General features: G+C 41.6%; 1 protein-coding gene across 1 annotated transcript in view; it reads left to right on the top strand.

Annotated features, from left to right (window-relative positions):
• LOC141781522 (uncharacterized) overlaps positions 1 to 23,558 on the top strand; it is a 28,805-nt gene that overhangs the window by 2,477 nt on the left and 2,770 nt on the right. Inside the window, exons 5-22 of the mRNA XM_074657346.1 lie at positions 593 to 2,435; positions 2,587 to 2,760; positions 3,482 to 3,649; positions 5,313 to 5,486; positions 6,340 to 6,510; positions 7,675 to 7,848; positions 7,977 to 8,026; positions 9,426 to 9,942; positions 12,224 to 12,511; positions 12,638 to 12,690; positions 12,859 to 13,095; positions 13,876 to 15,757; positions 15,914 to 16,087; positions 16,855 to 17,022; positions 18,687 to 18,860; positions 19,714 to 19,884; positions 22,868 to 23,041; positions 23,170 to 23,219. Coding sequence (XP_074513447.1) covers positions 593 to 2,435; positions 2,587 to 2,760; positions 3,482 to 3,649; positions 5,313 to 5,486; positions 6,340 to 6,510; positions 7,675 to 7,848; positions 7,977 to 8,026; positions 9,426 to 9,942; positions 12,224 to 12,511; positions 12,638 to 12,690; positions 12,859 to 13,095; positions 13,876 to 15,757; positions 15,914 to 16,087; positions 16,855 to 17,022; positions 18,687 to 18,860; positions 19,714 to 19,884; positions 22,868 to 23,041; positions 23,170 to 23,219 — 6,642 coding nt within the window. The remainder of the gene's footprint in view (positions 1 to 592; positions 2,436 to 2,586; positions 2,761 to 3,481; positions 3,650 to 5,312; positions 5,487 to 6,339; positions 6,511 to 7,674; positions 7,849 to 7,976; positions 8,027 to 9,425; positions 9,943 to 12,223; positions 12,512 to 12,637; positions 12,691 to 12,858; positions 13,096 to 13,875; positions 15,758 to 15,913; positions 16,088 to 16,854; positions 17,023 to 18,686; positions 18,861 to 19,713; positions 19,885 to 22,867; positions 23,042 to 23,169; positions 23,220 to 23,558) is intronic.

The following is a 23,558-nucleotide window of genomic DNA, read 5'->3' as shown; positions in this document are numbered from 1 at the left end:
TTTTGACGTAATTTCTCCCTCACATACACACACACACACACACACACACACACAACTGCCCCAACATCCATTTTATTTATACTTTAGTTATTATACTGCTTATTTGCACCAACAAAACCAAAGCAAATTCCTAGTGCATACCTCTTACAACTGGCAATAAACACGATTCTGATTCTGATTTGAAGCCAGAGTCTGTACAGTAGTGAACATACATCAGTGTGATAAGAAATATACCTAACATGACAGAAACCATCTTTGGGAAACATTTATTTCACGTGTACTTTGATTTTTTAGTTTGGCCCATGTCCCATCTGCTAACATGGAGGGAGCGGGAAATATGACCTATACAGCAGCCGGCCCCCAGGGGGCGATTGAGATGTTCTGGCCTCACTTTTGGGGAGCTGTCATGTCATCCATCTTTATATACAGTCTATGGTGCAAACATGTCAGGTCGGCCATAAAATATTGATTCCAGACTATTTGATGGCATAGCTTGTTGATAAAACAACGTTGCAATTTTAAATCAAATGCTGAACATATTGAACAAACTGCATTGCTTATGCTTTGACAACGCTGCGCTCTTTCATTGCAGCCGAAGATGTCGTCAAAGAAGTCATCAAAAACCACAAAGCATATCTGAGGGAAAAGTTCAGGTACGAGTTTGAAGGCACTGAAAAAGATCACAAGGACAAAAAATCATTGGACAAAATTTACACGGAGCTTCACATTGTACAGGGAGAGAGCGAACGTGTCAATACAGAACATGAGATCTGGGAGATTGAAGATAAGGCGAGGTGTCAAACAGCTGAGGACATTAAAATCAACTGCAATGACATCTTCATATCAGATATCAGGACCGTGATGACAAAGGGAATTGCCGGCATTGGAAAAACCGTCTCCGTGAAGAAGTTCATCCTTGACTGGGCAGATGGGAAAGCCAACCAGGACTTGAACTTGGACTTCATCTTTGTGCTACCATTCAGGGAGCTAAATCTGGTCATAGATGATCCGTTTAGCCTTGAGACACTTGTGAGAGACTTCCATCCAACACTTAAGAACATATCAGTTGCAAGAATATTTGATAATCACAAAGTTTTGTTCATTTTTGATGGTCTCGATGAAAGCCAGCTTCAACTGAATTTCAAAAAAACCCAAATATTGAAAGATGCCACTAAGGAATCATCAGTGGACACTCTGGTGACCAACCTCATCAGGGAAGACCTTCTTCCTAACGCTCTTGTCTGGATAACCTCAAGACCAGGACACGTTCAGCGCATCCCTCGCCAGCATGTATACCAGTGGACTGAGGTCAGAGGATTTAATGATCCACAAAAAATACAGTACTTCAGGAATAGAGTTGAGGACAAGGCAGTAGCTGAACGAATTATCAACAACATCACGATGTCCAGGAGCTTATACATTATGTGTCACATACCTATCTTCTGTTGGATTGCGGCAAAGGTTCTTGCGTATTTGCTGCGGAAGATGGACAACACTGGAGGTGAAGACATAAAGATACCCACAACTCTTACTGAGATGTACACACACTTCCTTTGCATTCAAATGCAGGTAGCTACCGAAAAGTACGACAACCAGGATGAGTCAGATACAGAGGAGATCTTCAAGTCGAATGAAGGGTTCATTTTTAAATTAGGCAGAATGGCATTTGAACATTTGAATAAAAGCAACATCATATTTACTGGCAATGATCTGAAAAGTTATGGCATCGACATAACCCAAGCTGGACTTTACTGTGGGTTGTGCACAGAGATATTCAAAGAAGAGAATGTGTTCAACAAGAAGAAACTCTACTGCTTTGTGCATCTGACAGTTCAGGAGTACTTTGCTGCCCTCTTTGTGTACCACAGTTTTGCAAGTAAAAAGATAGATTCCCTAAGCCTCAAGGAGTTCCTGCTCAAAGGGTCTGAGGAAGAGCTCAAGTCTATCTTGGATGCAGATCCAGTTGATTTACCTTTGGACGAACTGATTGAAATCTCAATAGCTAATTCAACTCAGAGAAAGACAGGAACACTGGACATGTTCCTCAGGTTCCTCATCGGCATGTCCCTACAATCAACACAAGAGCTGCTTCAAGGCTTGATTCAGCAGGAAGAGGAGCACTCTGTGGTTGTTGAGGAAATTAAGAAGAGCCTTTTAGAAATAGATTTAGGGGACTGCTCACCTGAAAGATGTCTGAACCTCGTTCACTGCCTGATCGAGCTGAAAGACAGTTCCCTACACGATACTGTGCGGAGGTATCTGAGACCGGATCACGATCCAGAAACACAGCTCTCCCCTGTTCAGTGCTCAGCTCTGGCTGACTCAATTCTGATGTCAAATACGCCTCTGGATGAATTCAACCTGAAGAAATACAGACCATCAGCAAAAGGTGTTTTTCGGCTTGTCCCAGCTGTGAGGAACTGCAGAAAAGCAAGGTGGGTTGGTTACTTAAATAGTGGTATTTCTGCATTGCATGCAATCACTTTGTCCGTTTTTTAATATAGCGCACACAAGTACACGTTTATAATTTCCCTGCAAACTGTATCTGATCTTGCATGATTGTCTTTTTTAATTTCTTCTTCGCAGAATCTCAGGTGTGGATCTTGATGTTTGGCTTTGCGAAACAATCTCCTCAGCTCTTCGAATGCCAAACTCCGTGCTAACAGAACTGCACCTGACAAATAATTACTTTTCTCAGAAAGGCATAGGGATCTTGATTGATGGACTCCAAAACTCTCAGTGTAAACTAGAAGTTCTGAGGTTAGTAAAACTATTACTTTTAATTGTATTGTGTTGCTATGAGGGCTGTCAAAGTTAATGCATAATAACACATTAACGCAAAATCGTTTTAACGCCACTAATTTCATTAATGCATTAACGCAATCAAACTTTTGGAGGTTGTCGCAGGCTCAGTTTTATAGCAAGAGTGGAAAATGATAAAACCTAAGGAAACCATTGGTACCAATCAAATTAGCGCAAAATTTTGGCAAGGAAAAACGGTCATGGCTATTTTCAAAGGGTTCCCTTGACCTCTGACCTCTAGATATGTGAATGAAAATGGGTTCTATGGGTACCCATGAGTCTCCTCTGTGCAGACATGTCCACTTTATGATAATCACATGCAGTTTGGGGCAAGTCATAGTCAAGTCAGCACACTGACAGCTGTTGTTGCCTGTTGGACTTGAGTTTGCCATGTTATTATTTGAGCATATTTTTTAATGCTAATTGCAGTACCTGTAAGGGTTTCTGGACAATATAGGCCATTTTGCCATAGTTGAAGTTCTATATTTCCAGTTGGCTCTCATCCTAGAGGATTAATACACCAAAAATTGCATAATGTGCACTCAGCCAGCCAAGCCAGGATGAGCCCCAACAAACAGGGACATTTACGAACCACTGCATCCTCTTTCAGTCAGTGTTGCCAACTGCTGTTGCTGTTATACATGCACTCATGTAACGCTTTTATCCTCTGTGTTTGTAGTCTCTCAGGTCACGGACTGGTACAACCAGACTGTGAAAAGACGGCATCAGCTATCAAATCAGTTCTCTCAAATCTAAGGGAACTGGAGCTGAGTGGCAACCTGCTGGGAGGTTCATTATACTCTCTGCTTTCTGTTGGGCTAGGTAGCCCCAAACTGGAGAAGCTCAGGTCAGTCTCAGACATGTTGTTCCCCAAAACTGAAGTATGAATAAAAGTCAATTTTCTTGGCTATGTCATATGGCAGAAATTATGTATTTGTTCTATCAGTTGTGGATGAAGTACCTGAAAGCTTTTTACTTTTGAGTAAAAGTAGAAATCTAACCAGTAAATTACCTTAGTGAAAGTTAGAGTAGCCTATTAGAATATTACTTGAGTAAGTCTTGTAGTGTCTGATATTTACTGTACTTACATATCAAAACTAATTTTCTGATATTAAATGTATATAAGTATTAAAAGTAAAAGTACAAGTAAATGCTGTTTAAAAAAAGCAATGATTTTGAGATTAATAAGTTTATTCCTCTTAACATATACATCACCTTAAAAATGGTGGCAACATTACACCATAGATGTATAAAGAGAACTGGATACAGCGTTGGAGGCGAGTCCCCGTTCATTCCTATGAAAGTTGCTCAGTGGCGCATGAAGACAAAATGGCTCAGCTTCAGTCTGGAAAAGTACCCGGATCTTCCGGCAATCTTCCGCATCCATTGGGCACATTGAACATGTGCGATAGCGTCCGCTCGGTCACATGACTCGGTCACGGGGTCCCAACGCCAAGCCGTCGTCACGGCTTGCGCTGTCGTCACGGTCTGGGTCTCATTCACATGAAAAAAAAAATAACTTTGGATTCGGCTATTAGTGCATTTTACAACTTTTAGGACCTAATGAAACGAATAAGGGCTATTTAGGTGTTCGTACTGGGAAGTTGATTTACCTAAAAAGAAATTATCTGCTGAGTTACAGATGTTTCTTTCCCAATGTAAGTCTATGGGAAAAAGTATTTTTGGGTCCAATGACGGACGGACACGGAAGTTGCAGTACCTCCGTTTGGCCTCTACGAAAGCTGGGATCAACGACCGGCGCTCTTCTTGGGGGCTTGCATTACACTTGTAGAAAAATGACTTAAAGGATTTAGAGAACAAAATCCAGTTCTTCCTTCCCTCATAGTTGCAGGTAGCATGTAGCATGAACTGACATGCAGCCTGCCTGGACTTGAGCATAAATCAAAATTGAATTACAACTTTGAGAGCACTTTGTTTGCACTTGCCTGTCACATGAACGATGTAACTCACAAGCTAGGATCACTGATTCACCAAACCTGTTTGCTTGCAATAGTAACGAGTAACGAAGATGCTTAGGGGAAATGTATCAGAGTAGAAGTATACATCTTATTAAGGAAATGTAGTGGAGTAAAAGTGAAAGTTGACAGAAATATCAAAACTCAAGTAAAGAACAGATACTCCAAAAAAATACTAAAGTACTGTAAAGAAGTATTATTACTTCGATACATTACAACGTGTTCTATGAAGACACCATCGAAATTGTAGGAATAGTCGTGCTGCTAAAACATCTTTAAATGAATACTTCTTGATAGATGTATCATTGTTATTACAGCTCAATTACTATAAACAATGTTTACCACATTAACACTGAATCAAATTACTGTGTAATGTAAAATTGTTTGCTAAACACCCCATTGTGTACTTTTATACAGCCTTTAGCTGCTGTCAGCTTGTTTTGAATCACAAGTCAGTTTGGTAGAGCTGTACAGTATGACCTATTTATATATGTCTAAATTTAACGTTGTTTTTTTTCATCTCTGTACCAAAAGACTGAACAGAAATCCTGGTCTTGCAAAAATCTGCAAGGAGTTGGTGACGGCATTCACTTCCAACCCATGTTCCCTGCGAGAGCTGGAACTGAGTTACACCAGTTTGAAAGACTCAGAAATGGAGTTCCTCTCTACTGGGCTGATGAGCACAAACTGTACCCTGGAGGTGTTAAGGTAAAAGACTGCATTATATCGCACTGCATCAAGTTGTAAAAAGTCTCAATTACAGCTGCAATATCATTCAAAATAGAAGAAAGAAGGAACCAAAATCCAATACATGTGAAGAAGTATGTAGGCAAAATTATGTCTGAAAAGGTGAAAGAACAAACATCAATTCATATCATTAAAGGAACAATGTGTAAAATTCGGGGGATATATTAGCAGAAATGGAATATAATATTCATATCTATGTTTTCTTGAGTGTATAACCATCTGAAACTAAGAATCGTAGTGTTTTCGTTAGCTTAAAATGAGCTCTTCATATCTACACAGGGAGCGGGTCATCTTCACAGAGTCCACCATGTTGCTCCGCCATGTTTCTACAGTAGCCTAGAACAGAAAAACCAAACTCTGGCTCTAGAGAGAGTCACATATTTACATTACCTGAAAGCCACCATGGTTCTCCGACACGCTTGTGAAACTGCGCTAACGTGAGCCGCAGAGCGCAAAACCGCGGTACCACCAGCCACCGTCTGACTTCCGTTGCTCCTAAAGTAGTATTATTATGGTAAGGATGGCCTCTGAGCGTGGTGAAAGGCGTTACCACGGTTTTGCACTCAGCGGCTCACATTACCACAGTCTTGGAAAGGGAGGAGTGAGCGTAGCGGTACTCAGTTGGTTGCAATCTGCAGCCACACCATTAGATGCAGCCAAATCCTACACACTGTTCCTTTAAGCCAGAAAAACTAAATCGTGATCATACACAGATAATTAATAAAACATCATGCTAAGTAAAGTTTTTCATGTGTACATGTTGTTCAAATATTCTGTTAAGCAATTCAATTATATTGCTACCTTTGTCTTTCAGTGTCAGTCACAACAGACTCACTGAGAAAGGTTGTGAGACGTTGGCCTTAGCACTCAGCTCCAAATCTTCCCGCCTGACAGAGCTGGACCTGAGCTACAATGACCTGCAGGACACAGGAGTGATGGCGCTCTCTACTGCACTGATGAACCCATGCTGTTTGAAAACACTAAAGTCAGTGTAACGAATAGCTCTTATTCACTTTGTCTTTGCGAATTTGCTAATCCAGATTCAGCCTTTTGTGTTTCACCAACACAACAAACGCACTGTTTCAGAGAGGTGTTGATTCAACTTTATGGGTATTTTGGAGGTTGTACTGCTGTTGAATTGTATTGCATCATACTTAGAACAAATATTTTGTCCACCTTATACCAGTGATATATCAGTGAGGATGGTGTAAATATATGAAGTGTGTGTGTCACATACAAATTTACCTCTAAAAATATTTTTTTCCATGTTAAAGCTGCAGTTGGTAGAAATGGAGAAAATAGGATTTAAAAAAGTAATTTTTATAAAACTGTCACCCTATCCTGACAGTAGTGCATGAGACAGGTAATCTGAAAAAAAAAAAAAATCATGTGCCTCTGTGTCCTCCGGTGCTCCTAATGGCATCTACAAGATTTCACAGACCGGAGGAAAACAACCAATCAGAGCAGAGCTGGAACCTGCCGTCTCTGAGCAGCTGTCAATCACTTGCGAACTCTGATCAAACGGTCAAGCTAGGCAGCGCTGATCAAATATGAATCAATATTCTTTTACTGTAATGCCTATTTCTCACCTCAGATATTTTCAGAAATATCTTGTAGTGTACTGTTTAGTTGTAAAATGAGAAAGTTTGTGACCCGGCAGCCTTGTTGAGATCAGAAAATATCAAGCACCGCCCACCAGACGGAGCACAGCCAATAGGAACGCTCAATGGGAACGCTCAATGGGAACACTCAATGGGAACGCTCTCTCTCTGAAATGACCTGTGATTGGCCAAAGTCTTTTTTAAAGCCTGAAAACAGAGCCATGATGAGGTGCAGAAGTCTAGTTTTCTCTCAGAACACTTGAATTACAATATGCTGAAAGGTTATTATGGATATTTTTCCCAATGATGCCAAAAACTTTCTGTCTACTGCAGGTTTAAGTGTGTAAGTGCTTTGCTTTTTCTTCTTTTGCTCTGCCTCCTGCCCTGAAAGTGTCAACTTGTGTGATGTGTGGCGCTACATGTCAACAAGTCCAAAGGGAGAGCCTGATAAATGACTAATCAGGTTCATGTCATGTTAACAAGTGAAAATCGCTGCCGATAAGGGCATGTACCACACGCCTAAAATGTCACTTGTCTGATTTCTGTAGGCTGTCATTCTGTAAAGTGACAGAAGATGGATGTGTCGCCCTGGCCTCTGCCCTGAGGTCTGACCACTGCGGCCTCAGGGAGCTGGACCTGAGCTTTAATCACCTGGCGGATCACGGAGTCGAGCTGCTGACTGAAATACAGAGGGATTCACGCTGCAGTCTGGAGAAACTCAAGTATGCTCAAACAGGCTGTCTACTCACTTCTATCATTATTCCAAGATTCATTTGCAAGATTCACTTCATTTGTTTGATTTGACAGTATTTTTGATGTTGTCAACTGCTGTCCCTCTATTTCCCATCAGTGTGGACCACAATGAAGAATGCTGGTTTGACCTGAAGCTACTGAGACAATGTAAGAATGCATTTATTTTTAATGAAATGCTAAAGCTGTGGTGTTGTAACACACATGCATGTTGCAGTAAGGCTGTTTTTAAAAGTCTTAAAATATCCTTCAAATGTGGATACAAGGATATCATGTTAAGTGGAGGGCACTTATCTACATGGGCAGCCCGGTCGCACAAAAAGACGTGAATGACACGATAATGCCAAGGAAAAAGCGGTGTTTTGTTTTGTTACATTAGTGACGTATTTTTTTGTGATTTGTTTTCCGTACTTACGTTACGTTGCTTCCATACGTATTGTAGTTCGTTTACGTACTTATCTTAAGGCTAACCATGACGTTTTCCCTAAACCTAATTAAGTGGTTTGGTTGCCTAAACCTAAAGGCCCTGACACAACAAGCTGATGGTCGGCCGTTGGACAGTTTGGGGCCGTCGGTGAACATCTAGTTTTTGCGGTTTGTCCCGCACTTTCGGCTCTAGTCTGCATGTGTCGGAGGCTTTTTGCCCTAATCAGCATGTTGAATCGGCAGTGGAGCTCATCGGTAATTGGCTCTCTGATTGGCTGTTCAGCTTCAGCGAATCAGTGTACTAGTAAAGAAACGGAAGTGAGGAAAGCAAGCCAACGAGTAAAGTCAGGAGGGCACACACAGAAGGCTCTTGTCATTTTTCATCTTCATCTCATCTGATCATTTCAATACACAAATATTTTCACAACAACACGGCCATCTGGAATAAAGCTAAGTGGTGAGTGAGAGTGGTGTGAAAATGGTCGGCAAAAGCCGCTGTCTTTCATGTACGTATCATAACAACGGCTTGTATATCCGCCGACCTAGGTCTTACGTTTTCCCTTTTTGAATGACGAATACTGACTACTGTGACCTGCTGGTGTGGTGAGTTATTTCCTCAAATGTAGGTGCAGGACGTCTGAATTCCTTGCGGTGTGTTCAAATGCAACTTGTCAACCAAGACAAAGGCGTCGTGAGGCGACGCAACAGTCGGCCTTCATCGCCGCTAGTTCTTTTATGTCAGCTTGGTGTATCTTGGTCTCAATTGAGTGGTTTTGTTGCTCCCTACTGGTACTGCAGCTTCATTCATGCGAGTAATATTCACGCCTCGGCGAGGCAAAATGTGACACTGACACGCTATCCTCTGGTGGACAGGCTTTGGCATGATATCAGGTTGACCTTGTAATGTGATTCCGGTATCATTGTGCTATATACTGTATATAAAATTAGAGTTTTGCCTAGTCAGAATAGAATTAGAGTTTTGACTAGGCAAAATGACGTTGCAGATATCTTTAATGAATATCCTGTCTAGCTATTACATGTTAAAACGGCCTGCCATGCTCACAAAGCAATAGAACTTAAGAAATAGAACTCTAATAAATTGTTTCTTCTGTCTTGATTGCAGATGCTTGTGATCTGACACTGGACCCTAAGACAGCAGGTATGACTGTGATTTTGACAGAAGAGAACAAAAAGGGAACATCTGTTCATGAGAAGCAGCCGTATCCTGATGATCTAGACTCCAGATTCGACAACTGTCAAGTACTGTGTGAAGAGGGTCTGACCGGTCGCCATTACTGGGAGGTTGAGTGTGATTCAGCTGATGTTGGAGTGGCATACAAAAGTATAGCCAGGGTACACGACTATTCAACTGAATTCTCTTTGGGAAAAAATGAAAAGTCTTGGTGCTGGTTTTCTGATGGGGACTTTTGTCATAACAATTCCCATCTGGAGTTTATGGGCCCCAATACACGTCGAAGTACGATAGGAGTGTATCTGGACTGGCCTGCTGGTATTTTGTCCTTTTTTGAGGTCTTTCCTGACACACTGACCCACTTGCACACTGTCCGTACAACTTTCACTGAACCACTCCATCCTGGTTTCCAATTTCAAGATGGATCCATTTACCTGTGTAAAATAAAGTAACCAAAAAGTCCATACAACACAAACCCATTATAGGATCTGAAACGGTCTTAAAAAGCATAAACTGTGACTTTGTCAATACCGTACTGATTTAGCCAAATAAAGATCCAAGTCTCGTGACCTGTTTAAAGGTTGAATACATTTTCTATGTGAAAGTATGATGAAGTAATATGGGTCGGAATTGGGGCGGGTTTGAGCACACAGCATACTCAACCCACCCATCTTTTGCGTATGTGTTTGTGTATTTTTTGAAAAACATCTGTACAGAAGATAAAGAATGATAATAAGTATGGCAAATAAAAATGTGGTTATCCTTGTGCTTTACACAGCATGGCCCACTAAAAATATAGGAAATCTAGAGAAAAAAAACACATTTAACAATTGAAACAAGGGCCAGAAAGCACATCAAGCAGAGTACATTTCAGACTGGTACAATAAGGATAATAATTCTTCCCACATTTTATGACTCAACTTCTCAAATTCTGGATTGTCAGTTAACAATTGAAAGTTAATCTGCAAATTTCCCGCTTGATTGTGAGAAACAAAAATAGCACAGTGGCACATTCAGGCCATATGTGGAATCAATTTTGATCTCCTCATATCCAAAGCTGCCATTAGATATAATTTTACAGTTTATAATGCACCATTTTTAAAAAGAAATGTACATATCATCTGTCACTGTCAATATAAATCCTACACGCTGTACACACAGTATATAGACACCTGTACATACCATACATAATCATCCAGTCCATGTATTTCCATTCGGTATTTATTTATTTACGCTATTTGTATTTTTTTACAGCTTAAAGAACTCTTGACTTGTATATAGATATTTGATTTTTTATTTTACTGTTGGTCATTGTTTCTCTTGTTTTATTATATATATTTATGTAATATTTATACATACACCTATTTTTTTTCCACATACTTGTGTACATAACAGTTCTGTCTATTTTTTACCTTTTTGTCCAACTTTGTTGCTCTTGTCCCTCGCTTTTATTTCTATTTCTGTGTAAGTACAACAGGAGAGATGAAAAGTCAAGTGCACATGTACTTGGCAAACAAAGACGATTCTGATAAAATCTAATCTTTTTGATTGCACCTCTGGTTGAAATGTTAATTGAAACGCAGAGAGAGACACTCTTCTTCCTGCCTCTTGATTATCCGTCCTCTTTTTTCTGTTTGCCTGTCGGTACATGTACAATAAAAATACTATTGAAGCATTTTTCTTTGCATGTGTGTGCGTGTAGCAGAGTAGGAGCCTTGTTAGCGTACCTCACTCCAAGGTGCACAGACACACACACATCTCTACAATCAGAGATTAACGTGCACACACACACACACACACACAGCCATGTACTTCTATCTTTGTGAGGACACTCATTGACATAATGCATTCCCTAGCCCCTTACCCTAACCTTAACCATCACAACTAAATGCATGACCCCAACCCTTACCTCAATTCTAACCTGGACCTTAAAGTTTGAACCCTCAAACATGCCTTTGAAGGTCTGTCCAAAGGTGAGGACCGACCAAAATGTCCTCACTTTCCAAAAATGTCCTCACTCTGAAGGTCTAAAACTCAAATTGGTCCTCACAAAGATAGCTGTTTCAAGAACACACACACACACACACACACACACACACACACACACAAACATTAATCTGGGCCCGCCCACCAAATGTTGGGCTTCCTCAATCTGAAATTGAGCACAAGTACACCGGCAGACATGCAACACGGTCTCATTTCCTGCAGCAGCTAACCACAGGTAAGACAACACTTTTGAATGTATCTGTGCCTGTTTGTGAATGTGTGTGTGTGTGTGTGGGGGGGGGGGGGGGGGGGGGGGAATAGATATTGTATTACAAATGAATAGTCCAGTCAAATATCTTACATAGTGTTTTGGTAAAATCAAAAGCATCAAGAGTTATTTTAGAGTTGTGAAGAATAAAAATACAGACCAAACAAACTTTGCTTTCACTTTTAACAGAGTTTGTTAATGTGTGCCTGCAGAAAACACTTTAAAAATGTTAATTTCTAGTTAAACTAAAACTGTTACAACTCTGCTATCTACGATCATGACTCATGACTATGATCCAGTGTGTATCAAATGAATAATTAACACAAGTTGGATGCAGATCAAAAGTGCTTTTTTACTTTAATTTTCACAATCTAAGGACAGCAATGTTTGTAGCGGAGCATGGTATGTGTCCAAAGAAAACTTGCTGACATTTAAATTCTTTCCAAATGACAGATTCACTGAGCCGACACTGAAGAAACAACATCATGGAGAGCCAATGCTCTCTCAGGAGGGGTAAAATAGAGGAAGATGAGTGCGACACACCTCACAAAATAAGAAAGAAAGATGAGGTTTCAACCACAGTGAGTAGAGAAAAGTCTCCCCTCCTCCATAGAAGGCGATCTCTGCAGGAGGAGGGAGGAGCCGGGAAGGAGGAGGAGACTTTAGAGTGGCAAGAAGAAGAAACTTCCTCTGAAAAACTGGGATGTGAGACAAGCAGCGCTCCGGCACATGAATACACTGTCGTTGAAGTTAACCCCTCAAAGTGAGGCTCACATTAACACTAAAACAGTATTAATATGTGTATATACAGTAAATAACAGCTACTTCTAATACTAATAGTTACATGCATTGTTAACTGTTAACTCATGTTGTTTTTGTCATTTGTAAGTGCTTGCCTCTTTGAAACACATGATCCTGCTTCAGCCGACACAGAGGAGAAAGGTGAGTTCAAGTCAATAGTGTCATGAGCAAATCTTGATTTTGGTGATCATAAAATGGCAATCACAAAAAATATTCACAGGCCATTCATTCTGCTGCATGCTTGTAACAGGTACCTGTGTCAAAAATGTGATGTAGTGCGCAATCGTGTGTTTGTTATCTTTTTAAAAAAAGCTGCCTGGGTGGACAAGAACAGGGCTGATCTCATTCAGACTGTAAACTCAGTGATGACAATAGCTGATGAGATGCTCCAGCAGAAGATAATGCATCAAGAGATGTACGACAACATCGAGGCTGCCAATACCAACCAGGACAAGATGAGGAAGCTCTTCAAGACCCTCACGTCTCCAAAAGTCAAATCGGACTTCTTTAGAATCCTCCATAAATGGCAGCCAGAGAAATTTGGAAGTACGTAAAGTCTTTTTGATAAGTTTACATCTGTTGAGGTCTTTATCTAAAACATAATGATACTACAATGTTTATAATGGTTAGTGTTGTAATAAACCGACTTGTGCAAACTGTAGACCGCATATATAGATGCATCTCCACTTCCTCCCACTGTACAAAAGTGAAGCCAAAATATCCCGGATACGGGAGCTGCCGTCTTGAGATTTTGACGTAATTTCTCCCTCACACACACACAGACACACACACACAAACACACACAATTGCCCCAAGATCCATTTTATCTATACTTTTGTTATTATACTGCTTATTTGCACCAACAAAACCAAAGCAAATTCCTAGTGTATACCTCTTACAACTGGCAATAAACACGATTCTGATTCAGATTTGAAGCCATTCTGATACATCAGCGTGATAAGAACTACCTAAAATGACAGAAACCATCTTTGGGAAACATTTATTTCACGTGTACTTTGATTTTTTAATTTGGCCCATGTCCCATCCGCTAACATGGAGGGGGCGGGATTTATGACCTATACAGCAGCCGGCCCCCAGGGGGCGATTGAGATGTTCTGGCCTCACTTTTGGGGAGCTGTCATGTCATCCATCTTTATATACAGTCTATGGTGCAAACATGTCAGGTCAGCCATAAAATATTGATTCCAGTCTATTTGATGGCATAGCTTGTTGATAAAACAACGTTGCAATTTTAAATCAAATGCTGAACATATTGAACAAACTGCATTGCTTATGCTTTGACAACGCTGCACTCTTTCATTGCAGCCGAAGATGTCGTCAAAGTCATCAAAAACCACAAAGCATATCTGAGGGAAAAGTTCAGGTACGAGTTTGAAGGCACTGAAAAAGATCACAAGGACAAAAAATCATTGGACAAAATTTACACGGAGCTTCACATTGTACAGGGAGAGAGCGAACGTGTCAATACAGAACATGAGATCTGGGAGATTGAAGATAAGGCGAGGTGTCAAACAGCTGAGGACATTAAAATCAACTGCAATGACATCTTTAAAAGTGTGCCAGAAGGTAGCGTGTCATCTGGGCAAGACAGAAGGGAAGTGAGAGCTATCAGGACCGTGATAACAAAGGGAATTGCCGGCATTGGAAAAACCGTCTCCGTGAAGAAGTTCATCCTTGACTGGGCAGATGGGAAAGCCAACCAGGACTTGGACTTCATCTTTGCACTACCATTCAGGGAGCTAAATCTGGTCATAGATGATCCGTTTAGCCTTGAGACACTTGTGAGAGACTTCCATCCAAAACTTAAGAACATATCAGTTGCAAGAATATTTGATAATCAGAAAGTTTTGTTCATTTTTGATGGTCTCGATGAAAGCCAGCTTAAACTGAATTTCAAAACAACCCACATATTGAAAGATGCCACTAAGGAATCATCAGTGGACACTCTGGTGACTAACCTCATCAGGGAAAACCTTCTTCCTAACGCTTTTGTCTGGATAACCTCAAGACCAGGACACGTTCAGCGCATCCCTCGCCAGCATGTATACCAGTGGACTGAGGTCAGAGGATTTAATGATCCACAAAAAATACAGTACTTCAGGAATAGAGTTGAGGACAAGGCAGTAGCTGAACGAATTATCAACAACATCACGATGTCCAGGAGCTTATACATTATGTGTCACATACCTATCTTCTGTTGGATTGCGGCAAAGGTTCTTGCGCATTTGCTGCGGAAGATGGACAACACTGGAGGTGAAGACATAAAGATACCCACAACTCTTACTGAGATGTACACACACTTCCTTTGCATTCAAATGCAGATAGCTACCGAAAAGTACGACAACCAGGATGAGTCAGATACAGAGGCGATCTTCAAGTCGAATGAAGGGTTCATTTTTAAATTAGGCAGAATGGCATTTGAACATTTGAATAAAGGCAAAATCATATTTACTGGCAATGATCTGAAAAGTTATGGCATCGACATAACCCAAGCTGGACTTAAGTGTGGGTTGTGCACAGAGATATTCAAAGAAGAGAATGTGTTCAACAAGAAGAAACTCTACTGCTTTGTGCATCTGACAGTTCAGGAGTACTTTGCTGCCCTCTTTGTGTACCACAGTTTTGCAAGTAAAAAGATAGACTCCCTAAGCCTCAAGCAGTTCCTGCTCAAAGGGTCTGAGGAAGAGCTCAAGTCTATCTTGGATGCAGATCCAGTTGATTTACCTTTGGACAAGCTGATGGAAATCTCAATAGCTAATTCAACTCTGAGACAGACAGGAGAACTGGACATGTTCCTCAGGTTCCTCATCGGCATGTCCCTACAATCAACACAAGAGCTGCTTCAAGGCTTGATTCAGCAGGAAGAGGAGCACTCTGTGGTTGTTGAGGAAATTAAGAAGAGCCTTTTAGAAATAGATTTAGGGAACTGCTCACCTGAAAGATGTCTGAACCTCATTCACTGCCTGATCGAGCTGAAAGACAGTTCCCTACACGATACTGTGCGGAGGTATCTGAGACCGGATCACGATCCAGAAACACAGCTCTCCCCTGTTCAGTGCTCAGCTCTGGCTGACTCAATTCTGATGTCAAATACGCCTCTGGATGAATTCAACCTGAAGAAATACAGACCATCAGCAAAAGGTGTTTTTCGACTTGTCCCAGCTGTGAGGAACTGCAGAAAAGCAAGGTGGGTTGGTTACTTAAATAGTGGTATTTCTGCATTGCATGCAATCACTTTGTCCCTACCGTTTTTTAATATAGCGCACACAAGTTCACGTTTATAATTTCCCTGCAAACTGTATCTGATCTTGCATGATTGTCTTTTTTAATTTCTTCTTTGCAGAATCTCAGGTGTGGATCTTGAAGTTTGGGTTTGCGAAACAATCTCTTCAGCTCTTCGAATGCCAAACTCCGTGCTAACTGAACTGCACCTGACAAATAATTACTTTATTGCGAAAGGCATAGGGATCTTGATTGATGGACTGCAAAACTCTCAGTGTAAACTAGAAGCTCTGAGGTTAGTAAAACTATTACTTTTAATTGTATTGTGTTGCTATTAGGGCTGTCAAAGTTAATGCAATAATAACACTTTAACGCGAAATCGTTTTAACACCACTAATTTCGTTAATGCATTAACGCAATCAATCTTTTGGAGGTTGTCGCAGGCTCAGTTTTATAGCTAGAATGAAGATACTGGCATCATATGAAACAATGATAAAATCTAAGGAATCCATTGGTACCAACCAAACTTGCGCCAAATTTTGGCAAGGAAAAACGCTCATGGCTATTTTCAAAGGGTTCCCTTGACCTCTGACCTCCAGATATGTGAATGAAAATTGGTTCTATGGGTACCCATGAGTCTCCTCTTTACAGACATGTACATGCTTTATGATAATCACATGCAGTTTGGGGCAAGTCATTGTCAATTCAGCACACTGACACACTGACAGCTGTTGTTGCCTGTTGGGTCAAACTTCAGTTTGCTATGTTATTATTTGAGCATATTTTGTAATGCTAACTGCAGTACCTGTGATGGTTTCTGGACAAGATAGGTCATTTTGCCATAGTTGAAGTTCTATATTTCCAGTTGGCTCTCATCCTAGAGGATTAATACACCAAAAGTTGCATAATGTGCACTCAGCCAGCCAAGCCAGGATGAGCCCCAACAAACAGGGACCTTTACGAACCACTGCATCCTCTTTCAGTCAGTGTTGTCAACTAGTTGTTGCTGCTGTTGCTGTTATACATGCACTCATGTAACGCTTTTATCCTCTGTGTTTGTAGTCTCTCAGGTCGCGGTCTGGTACAACCAGACTGTGGAAAGATGGCATCAGCTATCAAATCAGTTCTCTCAAATCTAAGGGAACTGGAGCTGAGTGGCAACCTGCTGGGAGGTTCATTATACTCTCTGCTTTCTGTTGGGCTAGGTAGCCCCAAACTGGAGAAGCTCAGGTCAGTCTCAGACATGTTGTTCCCCAAAACACTGAAGTATGAATAAAAGTCAATTTTCTTGGCTATGTCATATGGCAGAAATTATGTATTCGTTCTATCAGTTGTGGATGAAGTACCTGAAAGCTTTTTACTTTTGAGTAAAAGTAGAAATCTAACCAGTAAATTACCTTAGTGAAAGTTAGAGTAGCCTATTAGAATATTACTTGAGTAAGTCTTGTAGTGTCTGATATTTACTGTACTTACGTATCAAAACTAATTTTCTGATATTAAATATATTTAAGTATTAAAAGTAAAAGTAAATGCTGTTTAAAAAAAGCAAGGATTTTGAGATTTATAGGTTTATTCCTCTTAACATATACACCACCTTAAAAATGGTGGCAACATTACACCATAGATGTATAAACAGAACTGGATACAGCGTTGCAGGCGAGGTCACATTCATTCCTATGAAAGTTGCTCAGTGGTGCATGAAGACTAAATGGCTCAACTTCTGTCTGGAAAAGTTCCGGCGATCTTCCGCATCCTTTGGAACACATGGAACACGGGCAGTAGCGTCCGCTCGGTCACATGACTCGGTCACGGGGTCCCAACGTCACGCCGTCTTCACGGCTTGCGCTGTCGTTACGGTCTGGGTCTCATTCACATGAACGGAGGAAGGAAAATAACTTTGGATTCGACTATCAGTGCATTTTACAACTTTTAGGACCTAATGAATTGAATAAGGGGTATTAGCGTGTTCCTACTGGGAAGTTGATTTACCTTAAAAGAAATTATCCGCTGAGTTACAGACGTCTCTTTCCCAATGTAAGTCTATCGGAAAAAGTATTTTTGGGCCCAATGGCATCACGTGACAGACACAAAAGTTGCAGTACCTCCGTTTGGCCACTACGGAAGTTGGGATCAACGACCGGCGCTCTTCTTGGGGGCTTGCATTACACATGAAGAAAAACGACTTAAAGGATTTAAAGAACAAAATCCAGTTCTTCCTTCCCTCATAGTTGCAGGTAGCATGTAGCATGATCTGACATGCAGCCTGCCTGGACTTGAGCATAAATCTAAATTTAACTACGACTTTGAGAGCACTTTGTTTGCACTTGCCCGTCACATGAACGATGTAACTCGCAAGCTAGGATCACTGATTCACCAAACCTGTTTGCTTGCAATAGTAACGAGTAACGAAGATGCTTAGGGGAAATGTATCAGAGTAGAAGTATACATTTTATAAAGGAAACGTAGTGGAGTAAAAGTGAAAGTTGACAGAAATATCAAAACTCAGGTAAAAACAGATATTCCAAAAAAACACTTAAGTACTGTAAAGAAGTATTATTACTTTGATATATTACACCACTGTGTTCTATGAAGACACCATCGAAATCGTAGGAATAGCCGTGCTGCTAAAACATCTTTAAATGAATACTTCTTGATAGATGTATCATTGTTATGACAGCTCAATTACTATAAGCAATGTTTACCACATTAACACTGAATCAAATTACTGTGTAATGTAAAATTGTTTGCTAAACACCCCACTGTGTACTTTTATACAGCCTCTAGCTGCTGTCAGCTTGTTTTGTATCACAAGTCAGTTTGGTAGAGCTGGACAGTATGACCTATTTATATATGTCTAAATTTAACGTTGTTTTTTTTCATCTCTGTACCAAAAGACTGAACAGAAATCCTGGTCTTGCAAAAATCTGCAAGGAGTTGGTGACGGCATTCACATCCAACCCATGTTACCTGCGAGAGCTGGAACTGAGTTACACCAGTTTGAAAGACTCAGAAATGGAGTTCCTCTCTACTGGGCTGATGAGCACAAACTGTACCCTGGAGGTGTTGAGGTAAAAGACTGCATTATATCGCACTGCAACAAGTTGTAAAAAGTCTCAGTTACAGCTGCAATATCATTCAAAATAGAAGAAAGAAGGAACCAAAATCCAATACATGTGAAGAAGTATGTAGGCAAAATTATGTCTGAAAAGGTGAAAGAACAAACATCAATTCATATCATTAAAGGAACAATGTGTAAAATTCGGGGGATATATTAGCAGAAATGGAATATAATATTCATATCTATGTTTTCTTGAGTGTATAACCATCTGAAACTAAGAATCGTAGTGTTTTCGTTAGCTTAAAATGAGCTCTTCATATCTACACAGGGAGCGGGTCATCTTCACAGAGTCCACCATGTTGCTCCGCTATGTTTCTACAGTATCCTAGAACAGAAAAAACAAACTCTGGCTCTAGAGAGAGTCACATATTTACATTACCTGAAAGCCACCATGGTTCTCCGACACGCTTGTGAAACTGCGCTAACGTGAGCCGCAGAGCGCAAAACCGCGGTACCACCAGCCACCGTCTGACTTCCGTTGCTCCTAAAGTAGTGTTATTATGGTAAGGATGGCCTCTGAGCGTGGCGAAAGGCGTTACCATGGTTTTGCACTCAGCGGCTCACATTACCACAGTCTTGGAAAGGGAGGAGTGAGCGTAGCGGTACTCAGTTGGTTGCAATCTGCAGCCACACCATTAGATGCAGCCAAATCCTACACACTGTTCCTTTAAGCCAGAAAAACTAAATTGTGATCATACACAGATAATTAATAAAACATCATGCTAAGTAAAGTTTTTCATGTGTACATGTTGTTCAAATATTCTGTTAAGCAATTCAATTATATTGCTACCTTTGTCTTTCAGTGTCAGTCACAACAGACTCACTGAGAAAGGTTGTGAGACGTTGGCCTCAGTACTCAGCTCCAAATCTTCCCGCCTGACAGAGCTGGACCTGAGCTACAATGACCTGCAGGACTCAGGAGTGAGGGCGCTCTCTACTGCACTGATGAACCCACGCTGTCTGAAAACACTCAAGTCAGTGTAACAAATAGCTCTTATTCACTTTGTCTTTGCGAATTTGCTAATCCGGATTCAGCATGATTGTAATTCACCAACACAACAAACGCACTGTTTCAGAGAGGTGTTGATTCAACTTTATGGGTATTTTGGAGGTTGTACTGCTGTTGAATTGTATTGCATCATACTTAGAACAAATATTTTGTCCACCTTATACCAGTGATATATCAGTGAGGATGGTGTAAATATATGAAGTGTGTGTGTCACATACAAATTTACCTTTAAAAATATTTTTTTCCATGTTAAAGCTGCAGTGGGTAGAAATGGAGAAAATAGGATTTAAAAAAGTAATTTTCATAAAACAGTCACCCTATAATAATAATAATAATAATAATAATAATAACTTGGACTTATATAGCGCCTTTCAAGAAACCCAAGGACGCTTTAACATAGGCATAAATAAACACAACAAAAGGAACATAACAGTAGCTAGAGGCCATAGGCCTTGGTGGAGAGGTGGGTTTTTAGAAGTCTTTTGAAACTGTCCAGAGATGGTGCGTTGTGGAGCTCTATGGGGAGAGCGTTCCAGAGGGTGGGGCCTGTCACACTGAAAGCTCTGTCCCCAAAAGTTCGCATTTTTGTGTGAGGGATGGAGAGCTGACCCGTGCCTGAGGATCTAAGGTTCCGGGGCTGTGTGTATGGGTGGAGGAGGTCAGATAAGTACTGAGGAGCCATGGCGTTGAGGGATTTGTAGGTGAGGAGGAGGATTTGTAGGTGATGCGGGACTTGACCGGGAGCCAGTAGAGGTGGATGAGGGTGGGGGTGATGTGCTGCCAGGGTTTGGTGCGGGTGAGAACCCTGGCAGCAGAGTTTTGCACATACTGGAGCCTGACCAGGGCTTTGCTGGGAACCCCGGACAGTACTCCATTGCAGTAGTCCAAACGGGAGGTGACGAAAGCGTGGATGAGGGTTTCTGCCACAGAGTCAGAGAGTGATTGCCGGAGACGGGAGATGTTTTTTAGGTGGAAGAAAGCGGATTTGGTGATGAACCTGATGTGAGACTGGAATGAGAGTGTTGGGTCCAGGATGACACCCAGGTTGCGGACTCCCCGAGGATGGGGAGAAAGAACAGCCATCAACGTCCAGATGTAGATCTCCAACCTTCCAGAGCAGGGCCTTGGGAGCCACAACCATGAGCTCGGTTTTGTTGCTGTTGAGTGTAAGGAAGTTAGATGACATCCAGATTTTTATTGCATTCAGGCAGTTTACAAGTGACTGTCGGGGTAGCTGGGTGGATGGTTTGGTGCTAAGATATAGTTGTGTGTCGTCAGCATATGAGTGAAAGCTGAGACCGTGGTGGCGGATGATCTGACCAAGGTGGAGCATGTAGATGGTGAAGAGGAGGGGTCCCAGCACAGAGCCTTGAGGTACACCATGGTTTACTGGGGCCGGGGTGGAACTGGAGTCTCTGATGGTGACAAACTGTTTTCTGTTTGTGAGGTAGGACTGAAACCAGGAGAGAGCTGAACCGGTGAGGCCAAGGTAGTCAGATAGTCGGGTGAGGAGGATGGTGTGAGAGACTGTGTCGAAGGCGGCTGAGAGGTCCAAGAGGATGAGGATGCTGATGTGGCCGGAATCTGCAGCGATGAGGAGGTCATTCGTGATTTTGATGAGGGTGGTCTCTGTGCTGTGGTGTGGTCTGAAGCCAGATTGAAAGGTTTCATAGAGCTCATGGTTGGACATATGTTGATGGAGTTGGGCGGCCACTGCTCTTTCCAGAATTTTGCTCAGGAAAGGAAGGTTGGAGATCGACCGGTAGTTGTTGCAGTCATCCCGGTCCAGACCTGGCTTTTTGAGGATAGGAGTGACTGAGGCCATCTTGAGGCTATCGGGTACCAAACCAGATGCCAAGGAGGAGTTGATGATGTTCACCATGATGGGGCACAGGGCAGGTAGGCAAGCCTTGACCAAGGCTGTGGGCATGGGGTCCAGAGAACAGGTGGAGGCTTTGGCCTTAGTGATCAACTTGGCGACCTGAGGAGCACATACAGGGAAGAAGGAGGAGAGGGAGCAATGAGGCAGGCGAACATCCAAGGGAGCCACGCCCAGTGGCTGAGATGTGTGACAGTGTGTGACTGTGTGTGACTATCCTGACAGTAGTGCATGAGACAGGTAATCTGAAAAAAGAAAAAAGTCATGTGCCTCTGTGTCCTCCGGTGCTCTTAATGGCATCTGCAAGATTTCACAGACCGGAGTAAAACAACCAATCAGAGCAGATCTGGAGCCTGCCGTCTCTGAGCAGCTGTCAATCACTTGCGAACTCTGATCAAACGGTCAAACTAGGCAGCGCTGATCAAATATGAATCAATATTATTTTACTGTAATGCCTATTTCTCACCTCAGATATTTTCAGAAACATCTTGTAGTGTACTGTTTAGTTGTAAAATGAGAAAGTTTGTGACCCGGCAGCCATGTTGAGATTAGAAAATACCAAGCACCGCCCACCAGACGGAGCACAGCCAATAGGAACGCTCAATGGGAACACTCAATGGGAACGCTCAATGGGAACGCTCAATGGGAACGCTCAATGGGAACGCTCTCTCTCTGAAATGACCTGTGATTGGCCAAAGTCTCCTGTCACGGGATAGATTTTTTAAAGCCTGAAAACAGAGCCATGAGGAGGTGCAGAAGTCTAGTTTTCTCTCAGAACACTTGAATTACAATATGATGAAAGGTTATTATGGATATTTTTCCCAATGATGCCAAAAACATTCTGTCTACTGCAGGTTTAAGTGTGTAAGTGCTTTGCTTCTTCTTCTTTTGCTCTGCCTCCTGCCCTGAAAGTGTCAACTTGTGTGATGTGTGGCCCTACATGTCAACAAGTCCAAAGGGAGAGCCTGATAAATGACTAATCAGGTTCATGTCATGTTAACAAGTGAAAATCGCTGCCGATAAGGGCATGTACCACACGCCTAAAATGTCACTTGTCTGATTTCTGTAGACTGTCATTCTGTAAAGTGACAGAAGATGGATGTGTTGCCCTGGCCTCTGCCCTGAGGTCTAACCACTGCGGCCTCAGGGAGCTGGACCTGAGCTTTAATCACCTGGCGGATCACGGAGTCGAGCTGCTGACTGAAATACAGAGGGATTCACGCTGCAGTCTGGAGAAACTCAAGTATGCTCAAACAGGCTGTCTACTCACTTCTATCATTATTCCAAGATTCATTTGCAAGATTCACTTCATTTGTTTGATTTGACAGTATTTTTGATGTTGTCAACTGCTGTCCCTCTATTTCCCATCAGTGTGGACCACAATGAAGAATGCTGGTTTGACCTGAAGCTACTGAGACAATGTAAGAATGCATTTATTTTTAATGAAATGCTAAAGCTGTGGTGTTGTAACACACATGCATGTTGCAGTAAGGCTGTTTTTAAAAGTCTTAAAATATCCTTCAAATGTGGATACAAGGATATCATGTTAAGTGGAGGGCACTTATCTACATGGGCAGCCCGGTCACACAAAAAGACGTGAATGACACGATAATGCCAAGGAAAAAGCGGTGTTTTGTTTTGTTACGTTAGTGACGTATTTTTTTGTGATTTGTTTTCCGTACTTACGTTACGTTGCTTCCATACGTATTGTAGTTTGTTTACGTACTTATCTTAAGGCTAACCATGACGTTTTCCCTAAA

The sequence above is a fragment of the Sebastes fasciatus genome, chromosome 13 (assembly GCF_043250625.1).
Source record: "Sebastes fasciatus isolate fSebFas1 chromosome 13, fSebFas1.pri, whole genome shotgun sequence".
NCBI lineage: Eukaryota > Metazoa > Chordata > Actinopteri > Perciformes > Sebastidae > Sebastes > Sebastes fasciatus.
The sequence above is the reverse complement of the archived record's forward strand: the minus strand, read 5'-3'. Positions and strand labels throughout refer to the sequence as shown.